The sequence below is a fragment of the Martes martes genome (genome assembly GCF_963455335.1).
Source record: "Martes martes genome assembly, chromosome: 6".
NCBI lineage: Eukaryota > Metazoa > Chordata > Mammalia > Carnivora > Mustelidae > Martes > Martes martes.
In genome coordinates, this window is record NC_137893.1 from 91,266,708 (window position 1) to 91,285,168 (window position 18,461).

At 35.6% G+C, this 18,461-nt stretch overlaps 2 protein-coding genes across 4 annotated transcripts in view; one reads left to right on the forward strand and one right to left on the reverse strand.

The window, feature by feature from the left end:
• SUPT3H (SPT3 homolog, SAGA and STAGA complex component) overlaps positions 1-18,461 on the reverse strand; it is a gene marked incomplete at its 3' end in the record, with an annotated part of 536,454 nt that overhangs the window by 515,703 nt on the left and 2,290 nt on the right. For both annotated transcript variants that reach the window (XM_080805744.1, XM_080805743.1), the window contains exon 2: positions 7,565-7,665. In XM_080805744.1, coding sequence (XP_080661870.1) covers positions 7,565-7,665 — 101 coding nt within the window. The remainder of the gene's footprint in view (positions 1-7,564; positions 7,666-18,461) is intronic.
• The window catches only part of RUNX2 (RUNX family transcription factor 2), a gene marked incomplete at both ends in the record, with an annotated part of 205,001 nt that overhangs the window by 30,241 nt on the left and 156,299 nt on the right, over positions 1-18,461 (forward strand). The window lies entirely within an intron of this gene.

Genomic DNA, 18,461 nt, shown 5'->3' on the forward strand with positions numbered 1-18,461 from the left:
GGCATATGATATTTGAAATTTTTTAAAATATTTATGCAGGGATGTCAAAAAAGATACATTTGCAAAAGGTAGCACACTCATAACAATATATATTTTTGTGACATATTTTAGTACATCAAAAACATATACACACATATTAATACATATGTTAACATGTTAAAAACACAACACAGAATAAATCAATTCTCATTTCTTTGGATGTAATACAAAACACATATTAGTCTCATACCTACAGAGAATCAGGACTGTCCTCAGCAAACTTAAAAATGGTCATGAAGCTTGGACCCACAATTTGTCAAAATAAAAAAAGATTCATTCCCCTATATTGAAAATCTACTATTGGGGTGCCTTCCGGGCTCAGTCTGTAAAGCATGGGTCTCTTGATCTTGAGGTTGTGTAAAGAGTCATTAACAATCTTTATTGATAGCATTCACTGTTAGGAGGCAATCAATATATAATGGTAATATTAAATTTTAATATCCAATCCAAAATTACTAACCACTTTTTGATATATTTCAGTATTAAAGAATCCATCTTTTTCTAAGATTCTATTTATTTATTTGACAGATTGAGACACAACAAGAGAGGGGACACAAGCTGAGGGAGTGGGAAAGGGAGAAGCAGGCTTCTCGCCAAGCAGGGAGCCTGACGCGGGGCTTGATCCCAGGACCCTGGGATCATAACCTAAGCCGAAGGCAGATGCTTAATGACTGAGTCACCCAGGTGCCCCTTGAAGAATCCATTTTTATCCACTACAGTTTTGAGATTTTTTTTTTTTAAGTGGTCTTTACACAACATGGGGCTCAAACCCACAACCCTGAGATCAAGAGTCACACACTCTACCAACTGAGCCCGCCAGGTGTCCCCATCCACTACCATTTTTAAAGATTAATTTTGAATTTGGCACATTTAAAAATAACAAGTTTTTGAAATCCTAGCATGTTAAAAATAACAAATTAACAAAATACTGCATAACATATTGCTAACTCTCTAGCTACCAGAAATTCTACAAAACTAGCTAAATGAAAATGAGGACCCAAAACTCACAATGCTGTTACATATTCAATTACATATTCAATTACCCTGGCAGAATAATCAAGTACAATACAATATGCTCAGAGCTATAGTGGTGGGTCTTTTAGTAAGACTAAACACAAATATATTATGTAAATTTACAAAGGAACATTTTTAAGAAACACACTTCAGTATTATCTGTGCTTTCCAAAAAATGGAACATGAAATATAATATTAAACCTCCTAATCAAATCTTACCTGCCAAAGTAACCAAAAATTAATATCCCCAAATCTTTAAAGAACTGTGGGACAATGACAGCCAAAAGAAAGGAAGCAGCAGAAAATAAATTGGTCACAGCACTTATTTATTTACTTAAAAGTAAATAGTAAATTTAAAAAATGATATAATACATATATGTATTTTCCCAATTTCAACAAAAATATAAGAAACTGAGAAAAGTAGTCCATGTATAATTTATATTTTCCATATTTCTTCTGTGTTGTCAAACATGTAGCTACTTGCTATGTGTGACTATTTAAATTTAATTAAGATAAATGTAAAATTCAGTTGCTCAGTTGCCTAGCTCACTTAACGTACTCAGTAGGCACACATAGTTAGTGGCTATCATACTGGAGAACACAGAAATAGAAATTTCCATCAATGCTGAAAGTTCTACCAGACTGCAGGCTACAAGGCAGACAATTCATTTTCTCTCTGTAATTATAAAAATTCTTCCCATGAAACTGCAAACATTTCCCCCTGCATTTGAAACATTTTTATGAGCTTCCTAACCAGACATTGATGAGAACCATTTTTTTAAAAAGATGATGGCAACAACTAACAGGACAGTGCCTACTATGCACTGGAAACAGCAACTATCTGCCTTGACTCAGAATCTCGTTTCATCTTCATATAAACCCTATGACGTAGATGCAGGTCTACAGTCCCTTCTCTGAGAAGCGTATTTCAGAATTCCTGGGTTTTCAGGTTTTAGAAAGTTAATACTGAACACGAAGCATATGCCATGTAACACCACAGGCAGTCTAGGTAAGCACTCAGGAACACAATGGAATGTATGTACGAGAGGTAAGTGAATTCTAGAAGTACCCGTGAACCAGCTAGGTCCCGGTTCTGCCAGCAAACTGGTTCAGAACTGGTATTCCCATTCTCCAGTGAAATACTTTGCAACTATATTGTACTTTTGAATGACGGATCTGTGAACTGTTACCTATTTTTTCCCCAAACAACTATGGATTTTCATTAGAGAATTACCAAAATGACCATCCCCCTGGACTTGAGGGACTGAGCAACATATTTTTCTCCCTGGTAATTACAGACATACTACACTAAACTTGAAAGCCTTGTTTACTTTCTTTTCATGAGATAACTGATAGAGATATTTCAGTACAAATTCAAAATTGTATTTTGTACCATTTATAAGATGACACCTTTTTTTTTTTTTAAAGATTTTATTTATTTATTTGACAAAGAGAGATCACAAGTAGGCAGAAAGGCAGGCAGAGAGAGAGGAGGAAGCAGGATCCCTGCCGAGCAGAGAGCCCGATGTGGGGCTCGATCCCAGGACCCGGGGATCATGACCTGAGCTGAAGGCAGAGGCTTTAACCCACTGAGCCACCCAGGCGCCCCTATGACACCTTTTTTGGTGCAAGCATTTAATTCAGTTGGGATCCAGCAACTTAAACATTTCCTTATTTCATTTCTGAAAGGAAACTAGGTAAAACCAACTTTCAGTTACATACCACTTTTTAGGTTCTCAATCAGCTTTCACAGATTTTCTCATTTTCAGGAAAGACTGTGACCAATTTTAAATAATTTGAAAATCTTCCCCATTATTGTTGTATTTATAAACCAATGTATATCTTAAAATATTCCAAATAGATACATTCTACAAAAAGTACAAGGATAAGTTTATCCACATATTTTAGTGTAAATTTATCAAGAATAAAAGGAAAATATTAATGGCAATAAAATATAACATTTAAATATTCAACAATGTAGCTATGTTTATATCCAAAATTATGACATATCACAAATATGAGCATCCAATAAGGAGCCTATAAGTGACAAATACACAATTTCAACAAAAATTTACACTTTCTCTTCGTTATTGACATGGCCTTACTTAAAAAGATTTGGTGATTAGGCATAGGAAATTAAAATAAATGCTATGATAATATGAAAATAACTTCATCCAATACTTATAAAAAATTAGACCTCATTGTTAATGATACTAACAATAATTATTCAGCTTTCACATTACTTCATTAGAGCATACTACTCACACATAAATTAGTAAACACTGATTCATAAACTAAATTTCCTAAATCAAAATCAAAGCTTGATTGGCTAAAATGTAGTTTAGCATAATATGTCAAAAGTACGGACTCTGAGGGAGTTAGACTTCCTGGCTTAAATATAAGGTTTTGCCACTTACTCTAATGGCAAGTTTTTGTAAGTTACTTACTTTTGTGTCTCAATTTCCTCATCTAATCTATAAAAGGGGAATAACAGGCTCTACCTCACCAGGCTGTGTGAAGGTTAAATAACGGTACATGGAAGTAGTTAGGCAGTGCCAGCATTCACTATTGTCAGTAGTATTAAAGCACCTCTGAACTTGTAATGAATTGTTAGTACTATTTACCTTTTAAGAATTCTTCTCCAATTTCCTAAAAATACTTAAATGCACCAAGAAAACAATATTTGAAGGAACGCTGTGTCAGTTGAATAAACTTCTATTATTTACACATATGTTTACATATCAGGTCTCTTTAAAGTCAGATTAACATGAGGCTAGAACTGGGAACATGATTCTTTCACAGCTCCTAACTTCAAAATGCTAAATTATAGCCAAATGATGCCATTTCACGTAGACATCTATGCCCTCCCTAATGCAGCAATGAATGAATAGTTGTTGCTAAGTGCTCCCAAAAACTCCCAGGAAAAGAAGCAAATCTTACTGAAAAAATTGTTAGTTCAGTTTTGGACATATTAAGTTTGAGGTGCTCATAGAATACTGCAGGGCGTTCCGGGAAGAAGTCAGAAGTAGACACCTCAGGAAGCTTACTCTCAGAAGTTCATCACTCTTTGTACTACCATGAAATTAATTTTTCATATCCTATTACCTGATAGTTATGTGTCTCCACAAACCTCTATCGCTACACTATCTCAAAGGCATCTAGGTCCTGCCATGGAAGGGGCCAATAAATGTTGATTTCTTTAAAAATAAAAAACTTGCAGAACTATACAGTTAAGAGAGTAAATTTTATCATATACTAAAAAAACTAATTAAAACAATTTCTTTTCGGGACGCCTGGGTGGCTCAGTTGGTTAGGCAGCTACCTTTGGCTCAGGTCATGATCCCAGCGTCCTGGGATTGAGTCCCACATCGGGCTCCTTGCTTGGCGGGGAGCCTGCTTCTCCCTCTGCCTCTGCCTATGCTCGCTCACTCTCTCTCCCACTCTTTCTCTGACAAATAAATAAAATTTAAAAAAAAAAAATTTCTTTTCAATCTATGAATTTTAAATAAGGATGAAATTTTCATTTTGAAGAATTCTTAAAAAATAAAGTAAGTACCTACAATGTGGATTTGAAGAGATTTCACTTTGTAATTTAGGGACTACTTGAGTTTAGTAACTTAAAAATGAAAAGCCTCTGGACCCTCCCAGCACATATTATTCAAAGAGCTGTGATAAGAAGCATGTAGCAAAGGTGCTGAGTTATTTGCTCTAGGTAAGGGAAAGCTGCTATCATCCCCAATGCACCAGCAACTGTCTGCTAATCCTTTAGTTTAAAATCTACAGAAACACCTCCTAAAGAATGCTTCACTGTACTATTTACAAGCCAAACTTAAAATATGGTCCATTCTATCAAGGCTCTAACAGTAGTACAGACCAGCTAGCCGCCAGCTCTGTATTTAATAGCAGATCATGACAATTTCATTTGTGCTTGACAACTAGACACCTTTCATTGAAACTATTCCCTGGAAATGACACTACAATATTGTTACTTATTTAGAGGGCAGGGAGCCAGGAGAAAAAGAGCCACTTATGGTGAATGGGTGTGAAAGACAGTAACAGTAGAGGATTAAAATATGGTAATACAATATAAACAGGCTTAACAGAACTGTGAAATGGGGATACACAGAATGGAATTTCTGTAACACAAAATAAACACGAAGATTTAATCCTGCACTTCTCATTGGAAATAAGCGAGAATAAATATATACTGCTTCTTATATAATCAAAAGCCTGAAAACCTTACACTGATATTGATAAATTTAAAAGGATTCCCCCAATTTGGGCCCTTTTTTCCTGTTCTATGAAGCAATTCATAAGGGGAAAAAAATAACTTCAGACTATAAATGATGAATGTACTATTAGGAGTAGCCTCTCTAAGAGGTCTGAAATAGAAGGAGAATGTACATTTCTTCCAAAGCTGTAGCCAACAATAACTTTTGCATTCTGAATCCAGCTTAAGCATATTAGTTGAGAAGATGTTTGCAAAAGTATTTAATAAGAAAGTGCTGAATTTAGCTTTTATTTTTTTCTGTTTTCTTAAGTGGCCTGCAGTCTATCAAATGCACTAAGAACCTCTCCTAAGTGTAAATGACCAAAAGGAAATAAAGCTTTCCCCTTATAGAAAGCTGTTCCTATAGATCAGGTAAACCTTTTCTGTAAAGGGCCACAGAGTAAATATTTTCAGCTTTACAGGCCATATGGTCTCTGTCACAAAAACTCAGCTCTGTCGTGTAGCATGAAAGTAGCGACAGGTAACAGATAAATGAGTATGGATGGGGTCCAATAAAACCTCATTTTCAACAACAGGCAGCTGGTCCATGGGACCATGACCAGAGTTTGCTGACCTATGCTATAGACCTTGTTTTTTTACCTACAACAAATATATTGTTTTAATAAACACCACCAACTTTGAAATATGTCGTCTGGGATTTGCTTTAAAACATTTCATAAAAGAAAAGTGGAGAGTAGGTTAAATGAGACTAGCAAAACACAATTATTGTTAAGGCTGGATGATGGATGCATGGAGTTCATTATCCTATTCTCTGTAATTTCATGAGTTTGAAATTAAAAGCTTTTAAAAATACAAAGTAAGTCAATGAACCAGCTCTACAGGAAAATGAATTTCTTCACTTTACTGTAAACCTTCTAAAGCACATTTATTATTTTGAAATATAATTAACATTATGCAACATAAAAAATTCTTAATGTAAAGCAACAAAATTAAAATGAAAAGGCTTATTATATGAAAGTGTACACCAGCATAAACCCTTAACATTTTCCATAATTTAAAACACAGGCTCCCCCATATAGCTCCTAAATATATTAAATTTATTCTCATCTTATCTAACAAAATATTACTGATTTTTGGTTTAAGACTATAATTATATTTATAGGGCACATGTTATTTATGTTAACATGTAATAGGTTTATTATTTTCCAAATAAATTAATATTTTTATATTATTTAAATTTAGAGTCCTAAACTCTAAGAAATAAGTATTCATGGATACAACCTACATAAACAAAGGCTTAAAGTCTTCAACAACTAAGAATGTAAAAGGATCCCCCGACCAAAAAGCTTGAGAACCTATGGCCTAAACGTTCTCATTGTTGTCTAAAGTATATTTACCAAGCATATGAACAGCATATGTATTTGAACAATAATCATCACATAGTAAAATTAATCCACTAAGAGGACTATCAATATACACCCACAAGAGGAAGATACTTAAATCATCAATAGAAACATTCTTTTCAACTTGCCTTGTATGTCACAAATAACGTACCCACAGGAAAAGAAGAGCTCTAATGTGCTGTCCCACTTATGCAGATAATTGTCTCCTGAACCAATAATAAAGAAAAATATATGCCAGCAGACATCTCTAATAAGAGCGCTATCTCCTACCAAATCAAGCTATGCCACATCACTCAATGAAAGAAGCTAGAACTCAAGCTAAACAGGGCCTTGGGAAAGAAATCTTAATGACTGTACAATTTCTCAAAAACAATAAATGTGTTTTTTAAATGTTCTAGGATTTTTCTCAACATTTAGCAATACAGTGATTTCAAATATTATCAAAACTAAAAAGTAATTTAAATTAGGCTCATGGAATTATTATGATATTTGTGAAAAACTGAGGACCTCTGTGAAAACATCTGAACTGTCCAAGAATATAATCAATCTCAAAATTCTCTAAATCTAAAACTAAAATAGGAATAAACAATCCATAACACAGATTTGAACAGATAATAACCAGAGCAAAAATATTCATGTGATTGTCCATTCTTTTATAAGATAAACCAATATTTATTTTTCAAATACAGTACCACTCAACTATTTTTAATCACTTTTGCCCCTTTTGTATATGGTTATTTAAACTATTATCAGACTACTTCATTTTTACTTAAGTATGCATTTCCAAATTAAGTTTTAGAAATTTTATTATTTTTGTTGTCTTTTATCAACCTGAATAAACTTAAAATAGTAATGTGTGATGCAGAGACATACTTACATCATACTCTGTAACTCTGCTGCAAAACTTACAGACTTCCCTGTACTTCTTCCACTACTTGAAGTAGCAGTAGACATGGGGCTGGCTGCAGTATTATTCATCTAAATAAAAAAGAAATAAAGCTTACAAAATGTATTTAACTATAAACAAATGCATTGAAAATGGAAGCAATTATAAATTACTTCAAAAAGCATAGAAAATTTTAAATTTCTAGTTTGTTCATAAATCTGACTTGTCCATACTTAACGTTCTTTATTAAAATGAAATAGTAAAGAGGGGGCACCTAGATGGAATAGTCAGTTTAGCATCCAACTTTTGGTTTCCACTCAGGTCATGATCTCTGGGTCCTGGGATCAAGTCCCGCCTAGGGCTCCACTCTCAGCATTGAGCAGGCTTGGGATTCTCTTTCTCTCTCTGCCCCTCCCCCTACCCATCACACTCGCATGTGTGCTCGCTCTCTCTCACAAATAAATAAATCTTTAAAATGAAACAGTAAAGAAGAAAAAACTGCTTAGTCAAATACAATATCAAAAAAGTACTCACTTAGGTGATAAACATTTTATGGAAAAAAAAGATTCATTAAAATACTTTACTAGAATCCCATGATTTTCAAAATGTGTTCCAGTAAGCCCTAACGTTCACAGGCAATACTTCAAGGAGCTTCCAGTGGTCCCAAAGCACACCCTCCCAGTTCCATCCAGAATCAGAGAACAACTCTGATTTTTCTATTTCATGTATTGGGGTTCCAAGTAAGAGTTAATACAAAGAAAGAGTTGGACAGCTGTAAAATACAAAATTAGAAAACCACTGCATAACCTAATTCCTATTTGAACCAAAACTTAAAATATAAATAATAAAGTCAATCGGTAGATCAGAAATAAGCATTGCGATATTTTATAATCTCATGGTTAAGTAAATTATCAATTTAAAATGTGACTTTTTCCCAATAAAATTAAGTTGATGCATAAGGGGAAAAGGAGACGCCAATCCTAATACATGCTATTTTATTTAATACATGTGGTAGTCCCATAAACAAGAATTAGTGAAAATAATGTTAAAATAATGAAAGTAGATAAAAACCTCAATTACTCAGTAAGTGCTCAATAAATGTTAGCTATTATTTCATATGTCCATATAAATTTTGCAATATAATTTTCCTTAAAAATGATCTGCAGATTTGAATATATGATAAAGCAGTACTGCAAACTTTAAATATACTATAGTAAACCAGAAGTCAGGAGTCAGACTGTCTAGGTTCAAATCCCAGTTCTGCTACCTTATTAGTACTTTGGGCAAATTACTTAACTTCTTTGTACTCCAGTTCCTTCATCTTTAAAATGGGAATGATAATCCCACATTCTTAGGGTTGTTGTGAGCATTCAGTGAACTAATCTGTACAAAGCATTCAGAACAGCTTAGCACACAGTAAGCATACAATGTTAACTTATTATTGTACACAGAAAGAATTCTTTTATTAGTCAGCTAAAAGTTTTTATATGACAAATTTAGGTTACTCTTTTTTCAGAATTGCAAGTCTCAGAAACTTGAATATTTTCACTAAACAGCCTTAACGCAATTCAACAAATATTAAGTTTCCTTGTAAAATATTTTTCAGTACTGACATCACCACAGCTAGCAGTCATCCTAGCTCAAAAATCTGTCTTTGACTCCTTCTCCTGCACCCTATAATTTGTAAAAAAAAAAAAACAAACAAACAAAAAAACAAATTCTACTTATGTTCTTACATCCTCCCCATCTTGTTCTACTGTTATGGCCCTCTCTATAGGCACTATTTATAGCTTTTCTCTTTCCATCTCAATTCATTCTTCACCGTGCTGCAAAATTTATCTTCTTAGTACATCCTCTAACCTGACAGCTCCTGTGGGCAATGGAGGCTAAAACTGATATAGGAAACCCAAACCCGGGTATTTACCAAGCTCTGAGATGGAAGGACTGGGCTCCATGAAGATAACTGAAGGGAGAAAAAAAAAAAAAGCCACCAAAAACAACAACAACAAAACTACTATAAACCACTGCCTGAGATAGGCCATGTATGAAGCGTTTGAGAGAAGGCAACGGGACAGAGGCCTAAGATGAACAGCACACTAGCTGGTTGGCTAGATCTGGAATATCCCAATATCCTCCGGTGGCAAGGCCAACTATCTGCCAGCATAAGTCCTGGCAGGGACCAGTATGAGGCCCCTAAGGGCCAGAGCAAATGAAAGAGCAGAAAAGGCAAAACCTTTTACTCAAATTGAGCCTGAAAACCAAAATTCTAAAACACATAAAGAAGCTAACGCTATGAAAGACCACTGACTTTTTTTAAGCCTCATTTTTTTTCACACAGACTTTTAAAATAAGTACTTTTTTCTACAAACAATATAGGAAAAGAAGCATCACCATTAGAACTCAGGTTTAAAAAAAAAAAAATCACATTGCCAAATCCAAGATTGGGGGAAGACAAACAGGAAGTGACTAGGAACAGTCCCACCGAATCAGGACAGTGATAAAAAAGGAACCTGGCTCTCTCAAGGACCTTAGAAATGGTTTCCCTCGTCCCACCAGAACCCTGGCAAAGATACGATGTCCCAGAGAAAACGTTAAACTCGAAGTTTATGTATTAACCCCAACCTCCAAAAACAGTTATGATTTAAGGTGACTCACATCAGACTGGAAGACATGCCAGTGTGTGGCACGATCCTGTGGCCTAATGTCCCATGACACTGCAGGAGCAATCTGCCCCTTTTTCATTTTGTAAATCCAGTCACCCTACTTTAACACTCGGAGGAGGAGACACTTCAGAAAGTAAATTTGTATTAAAACCACAGCTCTCAGGTGCCTGGGTGGCTCAGTGGGTTAAGCCTCTGCCTTCAGCTCAGGTCATGATCTTAGGTCCTGGGATCGAGTCCCACATCGGGCTCTCTGCTCGGCAGGGAGCCTGTTTCCTCCTCTCTCTCTGCCTGCCTCTCTGCCTACTTGTGATCTCTATCTGTCGTATAAATAAATAAAATCTTTGAAAACAAAAAACAAACAAAAAACCACAGCTCTCTTCAGTTGTCCCCCTACTGCAAATGTTTCACATCAAGGGTATTTATTGGTAAGAGGTAAAAGGTCCCAATTGTAGTTTATTATAACCGCGATCATCCTTTCACAGTCAAGTTATTTAATTTTTAAATCAAACAGGTGAATAACATTTTTCTGACATGATGAGCTGATAGCTCATTAGAATCTTTAAAAAATTATTTCCCATACCCGCATTTCATTTGATTTAGATAATTAACTTCTTTAGACATAACTTCTTTACACATCAAAGTCCTATCATCCCAATGCTTTATTTCCTTTCTCCTAGACATTAAAAAAAAAAAAAGTCAGTTAAAAGCAGAAGCACTCAAGTCAATTTTCCCTAATAAATACAGTTAACATGGAACTGAAAACCTACTGTAATCTTCTCAATGGGTTAATGTCCTGCAGTTGTTTTAGCTTTCAATTGAAATGCAGCTGTTTGCCATATTTTACAAAATGAATTCAGATGTGCAGATGGAGGCCTAGATTATTTCAACATGCCACAGTTTAAATGTGAACCCGAAGAGTAAGTTCATCTCTGATTAGTACTTATATTTAAACCTGATCGTTAAGCCATGAGCCAATACTATGTCACACCTGTAAGATCTTATTCTGGAGTAGAAAAATTGACATCTTTTATTTCAAAATGATGGAATTTAAGGATATGCCTTTTCCCTCAGAAAATACTGTAACAACAAAAAAAATTTTTTAATTGTAGTAAACTTATACATTAAAATGTGAATTAAACAAAAATATAATGAACATGCTACTGGGTTTCTAATTATAGCTCATATTTTTGGTGCTAAATGACTAAAGATGAAAGACCATGAAACATCTTTGGCTTAAAGTACCTCCAAGAGTTGAAAACTTTATTACTAGTTATAGCACCATCAAAACAACATAAATATCTGGATTGTGAAATCCATCAGTCTACCATTTATTAAGACAGCGGAATGTTTTATCATTTCTTCTATTACATCACTGCTGAAGAAAATTAAGTCAGCAGACCTATATACTGATTCCAATTCCAATCACTGATAAGCTGAACATCCTACATAATATAAATTACTAAAAAACTGTTACAATCAGAACATTCTCATCTTCATAGAACTCCAAAGGCAGGAAGCAATTATAGTTAAGCCAACACTATTATATACTGCATTCTGGTTCTGTTGTTTAAAAAAACCTCAAGTTACATCATGATACAAATTTCTCCTGCTGTGAAAAATAATACCAAATGATCATTCAACAACCGAGAATGTAAAAAATTAAAAAAAGTTAAGTGTACAAAGTGTTAAAACTTCTATACCTAGTATTTGGGATAACACAATGGTAACTCCAATATATTTATATATGCCCCATTTCAAGTGGACTTCAGAAGGTATAAAGCTCAAGAGTCCATACAATTGCCTGCTAAAAGAGAAGCAACATACCATGAATAACTGAAAGAACAAATGATTCACATATAATTTTTAACTGTTTCAAAACCAATTGCAATTTTTTTGAAACTGCTAATTGTATTTTCATAACTAAAGATCATTTGTATTCACTTACCCCATATCAAATGAGTTCAGGACCTAAAATAAGATGCATCAGTCACAGCACTTCTCACACTACAGTGTTAACTATTTCCTTGTCATCAACCTGCTAACTGCTTAGTGACAGGACACTGCTTATTCTGTAATTTTAATACCTAATATACTGCCTACCACTGCTGATGCTCAGTAAACGTTGCATGAATGATCAAATTACTGAGTGGTGTAATAAGGGACAGAAAGATAAGAAAGACGTATCTGTGCCATTTAGTAGCTTATAGCCTACTGAAGTTAACAGATCAGATATATTCAACGGAATGAGTTTAGATAAAGCACAAGATCCTCTTAGACAAGAGGAGCAGCTAAGACCATTCAATTATTATGGAAAAACCGTCCTGAGATTTAATACTTGTAACAATCTGAAAATAAAGCATATTTAACTCCATTAAACAACAACAAAACCAGGTAAGTGAACAGCACATCTGAACTATCCATGTCACTGGATTACTATAAAATCAAAGTGCAGAAGTGAAAGTATGTTGAAAATTACGAAGCACCATAAAAAGCAATATGATAATAAATATTCTTCCTTACCATTCATTGAGCAATTATTTTTCCTAAAAACTACTAGAACAGAAATAAGTACTTCCTAACCAAAATTAGTTTGATTCTAATTAGTGTGGGTAAGAAGCTACAAATTTCTGTAAGGAACAACCAATGATCAAAATGACAAGTTATTAGCTGTACTATAAATAGAGAATCACCATTTTAATATAATTATCAAAGGCTTCATATTTACAGACAGAAAAACTCTCCTCTGTAATATACTATTTCCTGGTATATTTTCCCCCAGCAAACCTGCTTCCCTGTTCAACACTCCCAGTTCTATTAAGAGCAACACTACTCTTCAGTCACAGAAGTTCAAAAGGTTCGAGGCATTTTTGATTCGCCAGCTCTTCTCCTGACAACATCCATGCAATATGCTCCTGGCATATTTTCTTTTAATAAAGCAATTCTAATGCAGTCTCTTCCTTTCCAATCTCACCTTAACAAATACACTTACTACAGTACCTTTTAAACACATCTCCCACCTTTTTTTTTTTAATCTTTTTTAAAGATTTTATCTATTTATTTGACAGAGAGAGGCATAGAGAAAGAGGGAACACAAGCAGGGGGAGCGGGAGAGGGAGAAGCAGGCTTCCCGCTGAGCAGGGAGCCCGATGTGGGCCTCGATCCCAGGACTCTCAACTCAGGAACTGAACAGAAGGCAGCCGCTTAATGACTGAGCCACCCAGGCGCCCTCCCACCTTTCTAATTAATTCTGTATACCATCTCCAAAGTACCCATTCTTATTTAGAATTATCTGCTACTCCTCTACTCAAGGCATCCAGTATTTCTCCTTCACCTGGAGGATAAAACTTGTCTAAAATCAGTCCCACAGGACCTCTGCAGCCTCCTTTCCCACAGCAGTCAAAGCAAATATCCAGTTATCTCCCAGACCATCTCAGATTCTTCTGAACCTTTAGCCTACAGTTCTTCCTCCTTGCAATACCTTTTGCTTCCTCTCCACATCCTAGCTGCCTAGAAAAGCCCAACCTAAGCTCATTTATCTCCAAGAAGACTTTCCAGACTCATGATCATCAGGAATTCTCCTTTCCCTGTCATCTAATGTTTTCATTTATTAATTCTTTTGTTTAACTTTAAATATTTCAGTGCACACACATTACTTTATTTTTATTAATAAAATAAACTTCCCAACTGTTGGCAGATGACTGTACCTGTACCTCCCCCTTCACAGAAAAATGAAAAGCCTTTATTTTCTAACTCCCTCCACTCCCCTCTTTCAAAACCACCATACCTTCTCCTAATTCCCTCTTCTTACATTCAAGGCACCTCCTTAGTTAAAGCCAATGCCCCACCTGTTCATTGGCTTTATCCATTCCTAACTATTTAGTGAGCACCTACTCCAGGCCAAACACTGTTGTAAGAGCTCTGGATATGGCTGTGACTGAGCTAGAAAAAAAAGATGTTACAATGCAGGAGATGAGCATATAAATACAATGCCAGGTAGTGACAAATGCTACAAAAACAAATTAAACAAGTTGTTTTCAGCCAGGAGGTGACACTTAATAGAAGATATGAATGAAGCCCAGGAGGGAGCTCTGGAGAACTTCCAGGCAAAAAGAATAGCAAAGTACCAAGATCCTGAGGCCAATGTGGCTCAAGTGAAGAGAACAAAGCAGATAAGTGGCAGAAAATAAGAAGGTGTGAGAGGTAGCAAGAGGTCAGATGATATAAAGCCTTCTAGGCCATGGAGGTTAAATTTCAGTTGGATATAATGTAAAACTATTAGAGAACTGTAAAAAAGAAAGAGACTTGAAATATTTTAGGTCTTAAGCTTTATTTATTTTGGAGAGAGAACAAGATAGCATGTGTATGCACAAGCACAGCGGGTGGGGAGGACATAGGGAGAGGTGGGGACACACATGGACACACACACACACACACACACACACACACAGGATCCCAAGGGGACTCTTGACTGAGTGCAGAGCCCAACACCAGGCTTGATCTCATGACCCTGAGATCATGTATTATCCCCCTACCAATGAGGAAGGGGAGAATAAAAACTGGGTAAAGAACATAAGTCTAACAAAAATCAGGCTTTGATCCCAGGTAGCTGATAACCTGAAATATTCTGTCCATGTACATACGTATTTTTACAAAAATTCACAGATGTCCCATTTTAGTGCCTTAGTTTTTTTCATCTGTAAACAATGCCAATCTCCTTTAACATACTAAAATAATGTGAAATTACTGAGAAGCTGTACACGTAGTAAGCAGTCGAGAACTTGTCATTAAGTTATCTCAGAGACTGATGACTTTAAAAGTTCAGAAATTCTTTGCTTAAAATTAAATCTTAGGCAAATGGATAAACCATTATAACAGACAAAACTATAACTACACAAATTGGTGGGAGGGGAACCAAAGACATCTGAGGTTCAGAACTACAGTTTGAGAAAAACTAATTTCATCCAAATCCCTCATTTTTCAGGTGAGGAAACTGAAGTCCAGAGGGGTTTCTTGAACTGCCCAAGGACACTTCACTATTTAGTGATACAGCTGGGACTAAAACTGAGGTCCCGACTTCTGGTCCAGAGTTCTCTCTACTATCCCACAAGGAACATACAAATAAAAGTTGATCATAATTAACTCACAAGACCTCCACAATGTGTTTGTCATAGTGAACTTTGTTGCGAAATATCTGCCTATGCTGAGTCAGTTTAGCAGTAAATAGCTGGGCTCTGGAGTTCAAATACAGGCACACCTACGACGTGCTCTTGGGCACATCACCTCCCTGCCTCAGTTCCCTCATCTTTAAAATGCATGTTAAGGGGCGCCTGAGTGGCTCAGTGAAGCCTCTGCCTTCGGCTCAGGTCTTGATCCCAGGGTCCTGGATCGAGCCCCACATCAGGCTCTCTGCTCAGTGGGAAGCCTGCTTCCTCCTCTCTCTGTCGCCTTTTCTGCCTACTTGTGATCTCTGTCAAATAAATAAATAAAATCTTTAAAAAATAAAATAAAATAAAATGCAGGTTAAAAGTATACTCCCCTTGTAGATTACATGAAGCAATATTTTTAAAGCACCTGGGACAGTGCCTGGTACATAGAAAGCACTCAGTTCATTATCATGATGATGAAGAAGAAGAAGAAAGAAGAATCCAAGCAAAATTACAGTTTCTTAAAAACATTTCACAAAGTATTATCATTAAACATACATATTCTCAAAGAAGGAATATTATGATTAGGAGTAGTCCTTTAAAGATCCAGAAGCAAATAATATGAATGAAGTGAAACATACAATCTTCAGTCATAGAACCTCTATGGCATTTAAAACAGCAAGAGTGTACTCGGAGATTTTAAAATAATTTATATTTGTATAGTATTTTCCATTTATAAAGTACATTCACATAAATTATTTCAATTTACTGCCCTATGAATTTCATGAATAACCATTTTTCAGCAGCTACTACATACCATATGCCAGACAGCATGCTTTTTTCATATTCAGTACCTTATTTAACCTTCAATATCCACTAACTATCCACGAGATATTATTAGAGGCAGTAGTATAATGCCAAAAAGCTGACAGATCCATTCCAGAAAGTAAGAGCCTCTTCGGTATCACCTATTAAGTGGAAATGACATGTTTGGATAAATAAATGAGATACAGCATTTTGCACAGTAGATGGAATACATCAAAGGCCCATTAAAACATTGGGTCTCCCTTAGCGGTAATACAGAGTTGTTTTGTGTAGAAAATATATCACAGGTGCCTGGGTGGCTCGGTCAGTTAAGCATCCACTCCTGGTTTTGCCTCAGGTCACGATCTCAGGGTCCTGGGATAGAGTCAGGCTCTGTGTGCATTGTGGAGTCTGCTTAGAATTCTCTCTCCCTCCCTACCCCCCCCAAATATAAATAAATCTTGGGAAAAGAAAAAAAAAGGAAAATATATTGCAACCAGATCAGCAAAGTACCAATACCATGATTTATAGTATTGTTAAAAAGAGCAAGCTCGGGTAGTGCCTGGTATACTTTATACAGTTTCACAAATAAAAATATACAACAATTTTTGCAGATTTAAAGTCAGTCTCTACTAGAGGTAGTAGGTTGACAAGTTGAGACAAAACCAATTAAATAATAAAATGTCTGTAAAGCATTTAAGGTGTTTCACACATAAAACTGCACAAAGCAATTTGTGCCAGTCTCTTCTGAAGTCTTCAACTATCCTGTGAAAAGGCTAGGATGAGCTGAGACACTAATTCCATTTTACAGAAGAAGAAATTGAGGCTGAGAGAGGTTAAATACTTAAACTGAAGTCACAAAGACAGAATCTGGTAGGGAAGGACTAAACTTAGGTTTTCAGAATTAGATTTAAGTACTTCCTGGCAGCTATCCACTATGTATCTCAGAACATCAATTTCTCCTCCAGATCCTTTATTCAATAAACTTAAGGGGTGCCCAGGTGGCTCAGCTGGTTAAGCAACTGCCTTCGGCTCAGGCCATGATCCCAGAGTCCTGGGATCCAGTCCCAAATCGGGCTCCCCCTGCTGTGCAGGGAGTCTGCTTCTCCCTCTCCCTCTGCCTGCCACTCCCCCTGTTTGTGCGCGCTCTCTCTCTCTCAAATAAATAAAACCTTTAAAAAAATCAATAAACTTAAGGCTAAAACGGCTTATATTTATTGAGCAACTTACTTCTTATGTGCTTTGCTATACACAATGTATCACATGAATTACATCTTTTAAACCTCAGCAGAGTAAGGACTCAAACCAAGTGTGTTTGACTCTCAATAAAACATTTTACCTATCACAGTATAAATTAATACAACAGTGCATTTGGCTGAAGTATTTTTCTTTACTATTTAAGTGAACTATAAACAAACTCCTTCTTGAACATCCTAAATACATAAGAAACAGATTTCTGACCGACTTCACTATTCAACTTCACCATAAAATAAAATGGATATGATTTCCAACAAGAATACTCAGTCTTCTGATTTGATTGGCATGATCTGACTTTCTCTGTAGCCTCTTATGCCAGAAGATTATTTAGGTAGAAAAAAACAAAAATCAACCTGCCCAAGAATTCCATTCAATATAAGGAGAGAAGCAAAAATGTGTAATTCCCAGTGGCTTAAATGGGCAGGTCACTTTCTGGCCGTATTCCAGATAATCTATTATTTAAGCACACAAGCAATAATTCTCTCAATACTTCAGTACATTTGTAAGACTGCAACATGGTTAATCCTCCTAAAATTACATATTACAAATTTCAACAAGAATAAAAGTAGGGTGATCACATTTTTATGCAGTACCAACCGGGACATTTTTTATATGAGAGGGCCTCTATTAATAATTATGCCACAAAAAACAGGCCCTAAACAATGACTGTCACAGAGAAGATGGGGTATACAATCACTTATATGAAGCAACCCATTTTGACTCGTATGTTATAGGCTATTCTCTATATATGCTAAATCCATGAGCTTTAAGTGTTTGGCCCATATCTAACGATTATCTTAAGCCTTGAGATCAAGAACACCATTTTACAAACACCAGGCCAGAGTTAAGGGTGCTATCTATAAAAAGGGTTTTTTAAGTTTTATTCTCAAATTTAACTTTATAGACATCTGCTTTAAAAAGAAAAAAAATCTACATATTTCAAAGAAAGAAATCTTACAAATGTCACCAAGTTTCAAACTATCTCTTCAAAAGTTCTGAATACCAATAACCGCAAAACTA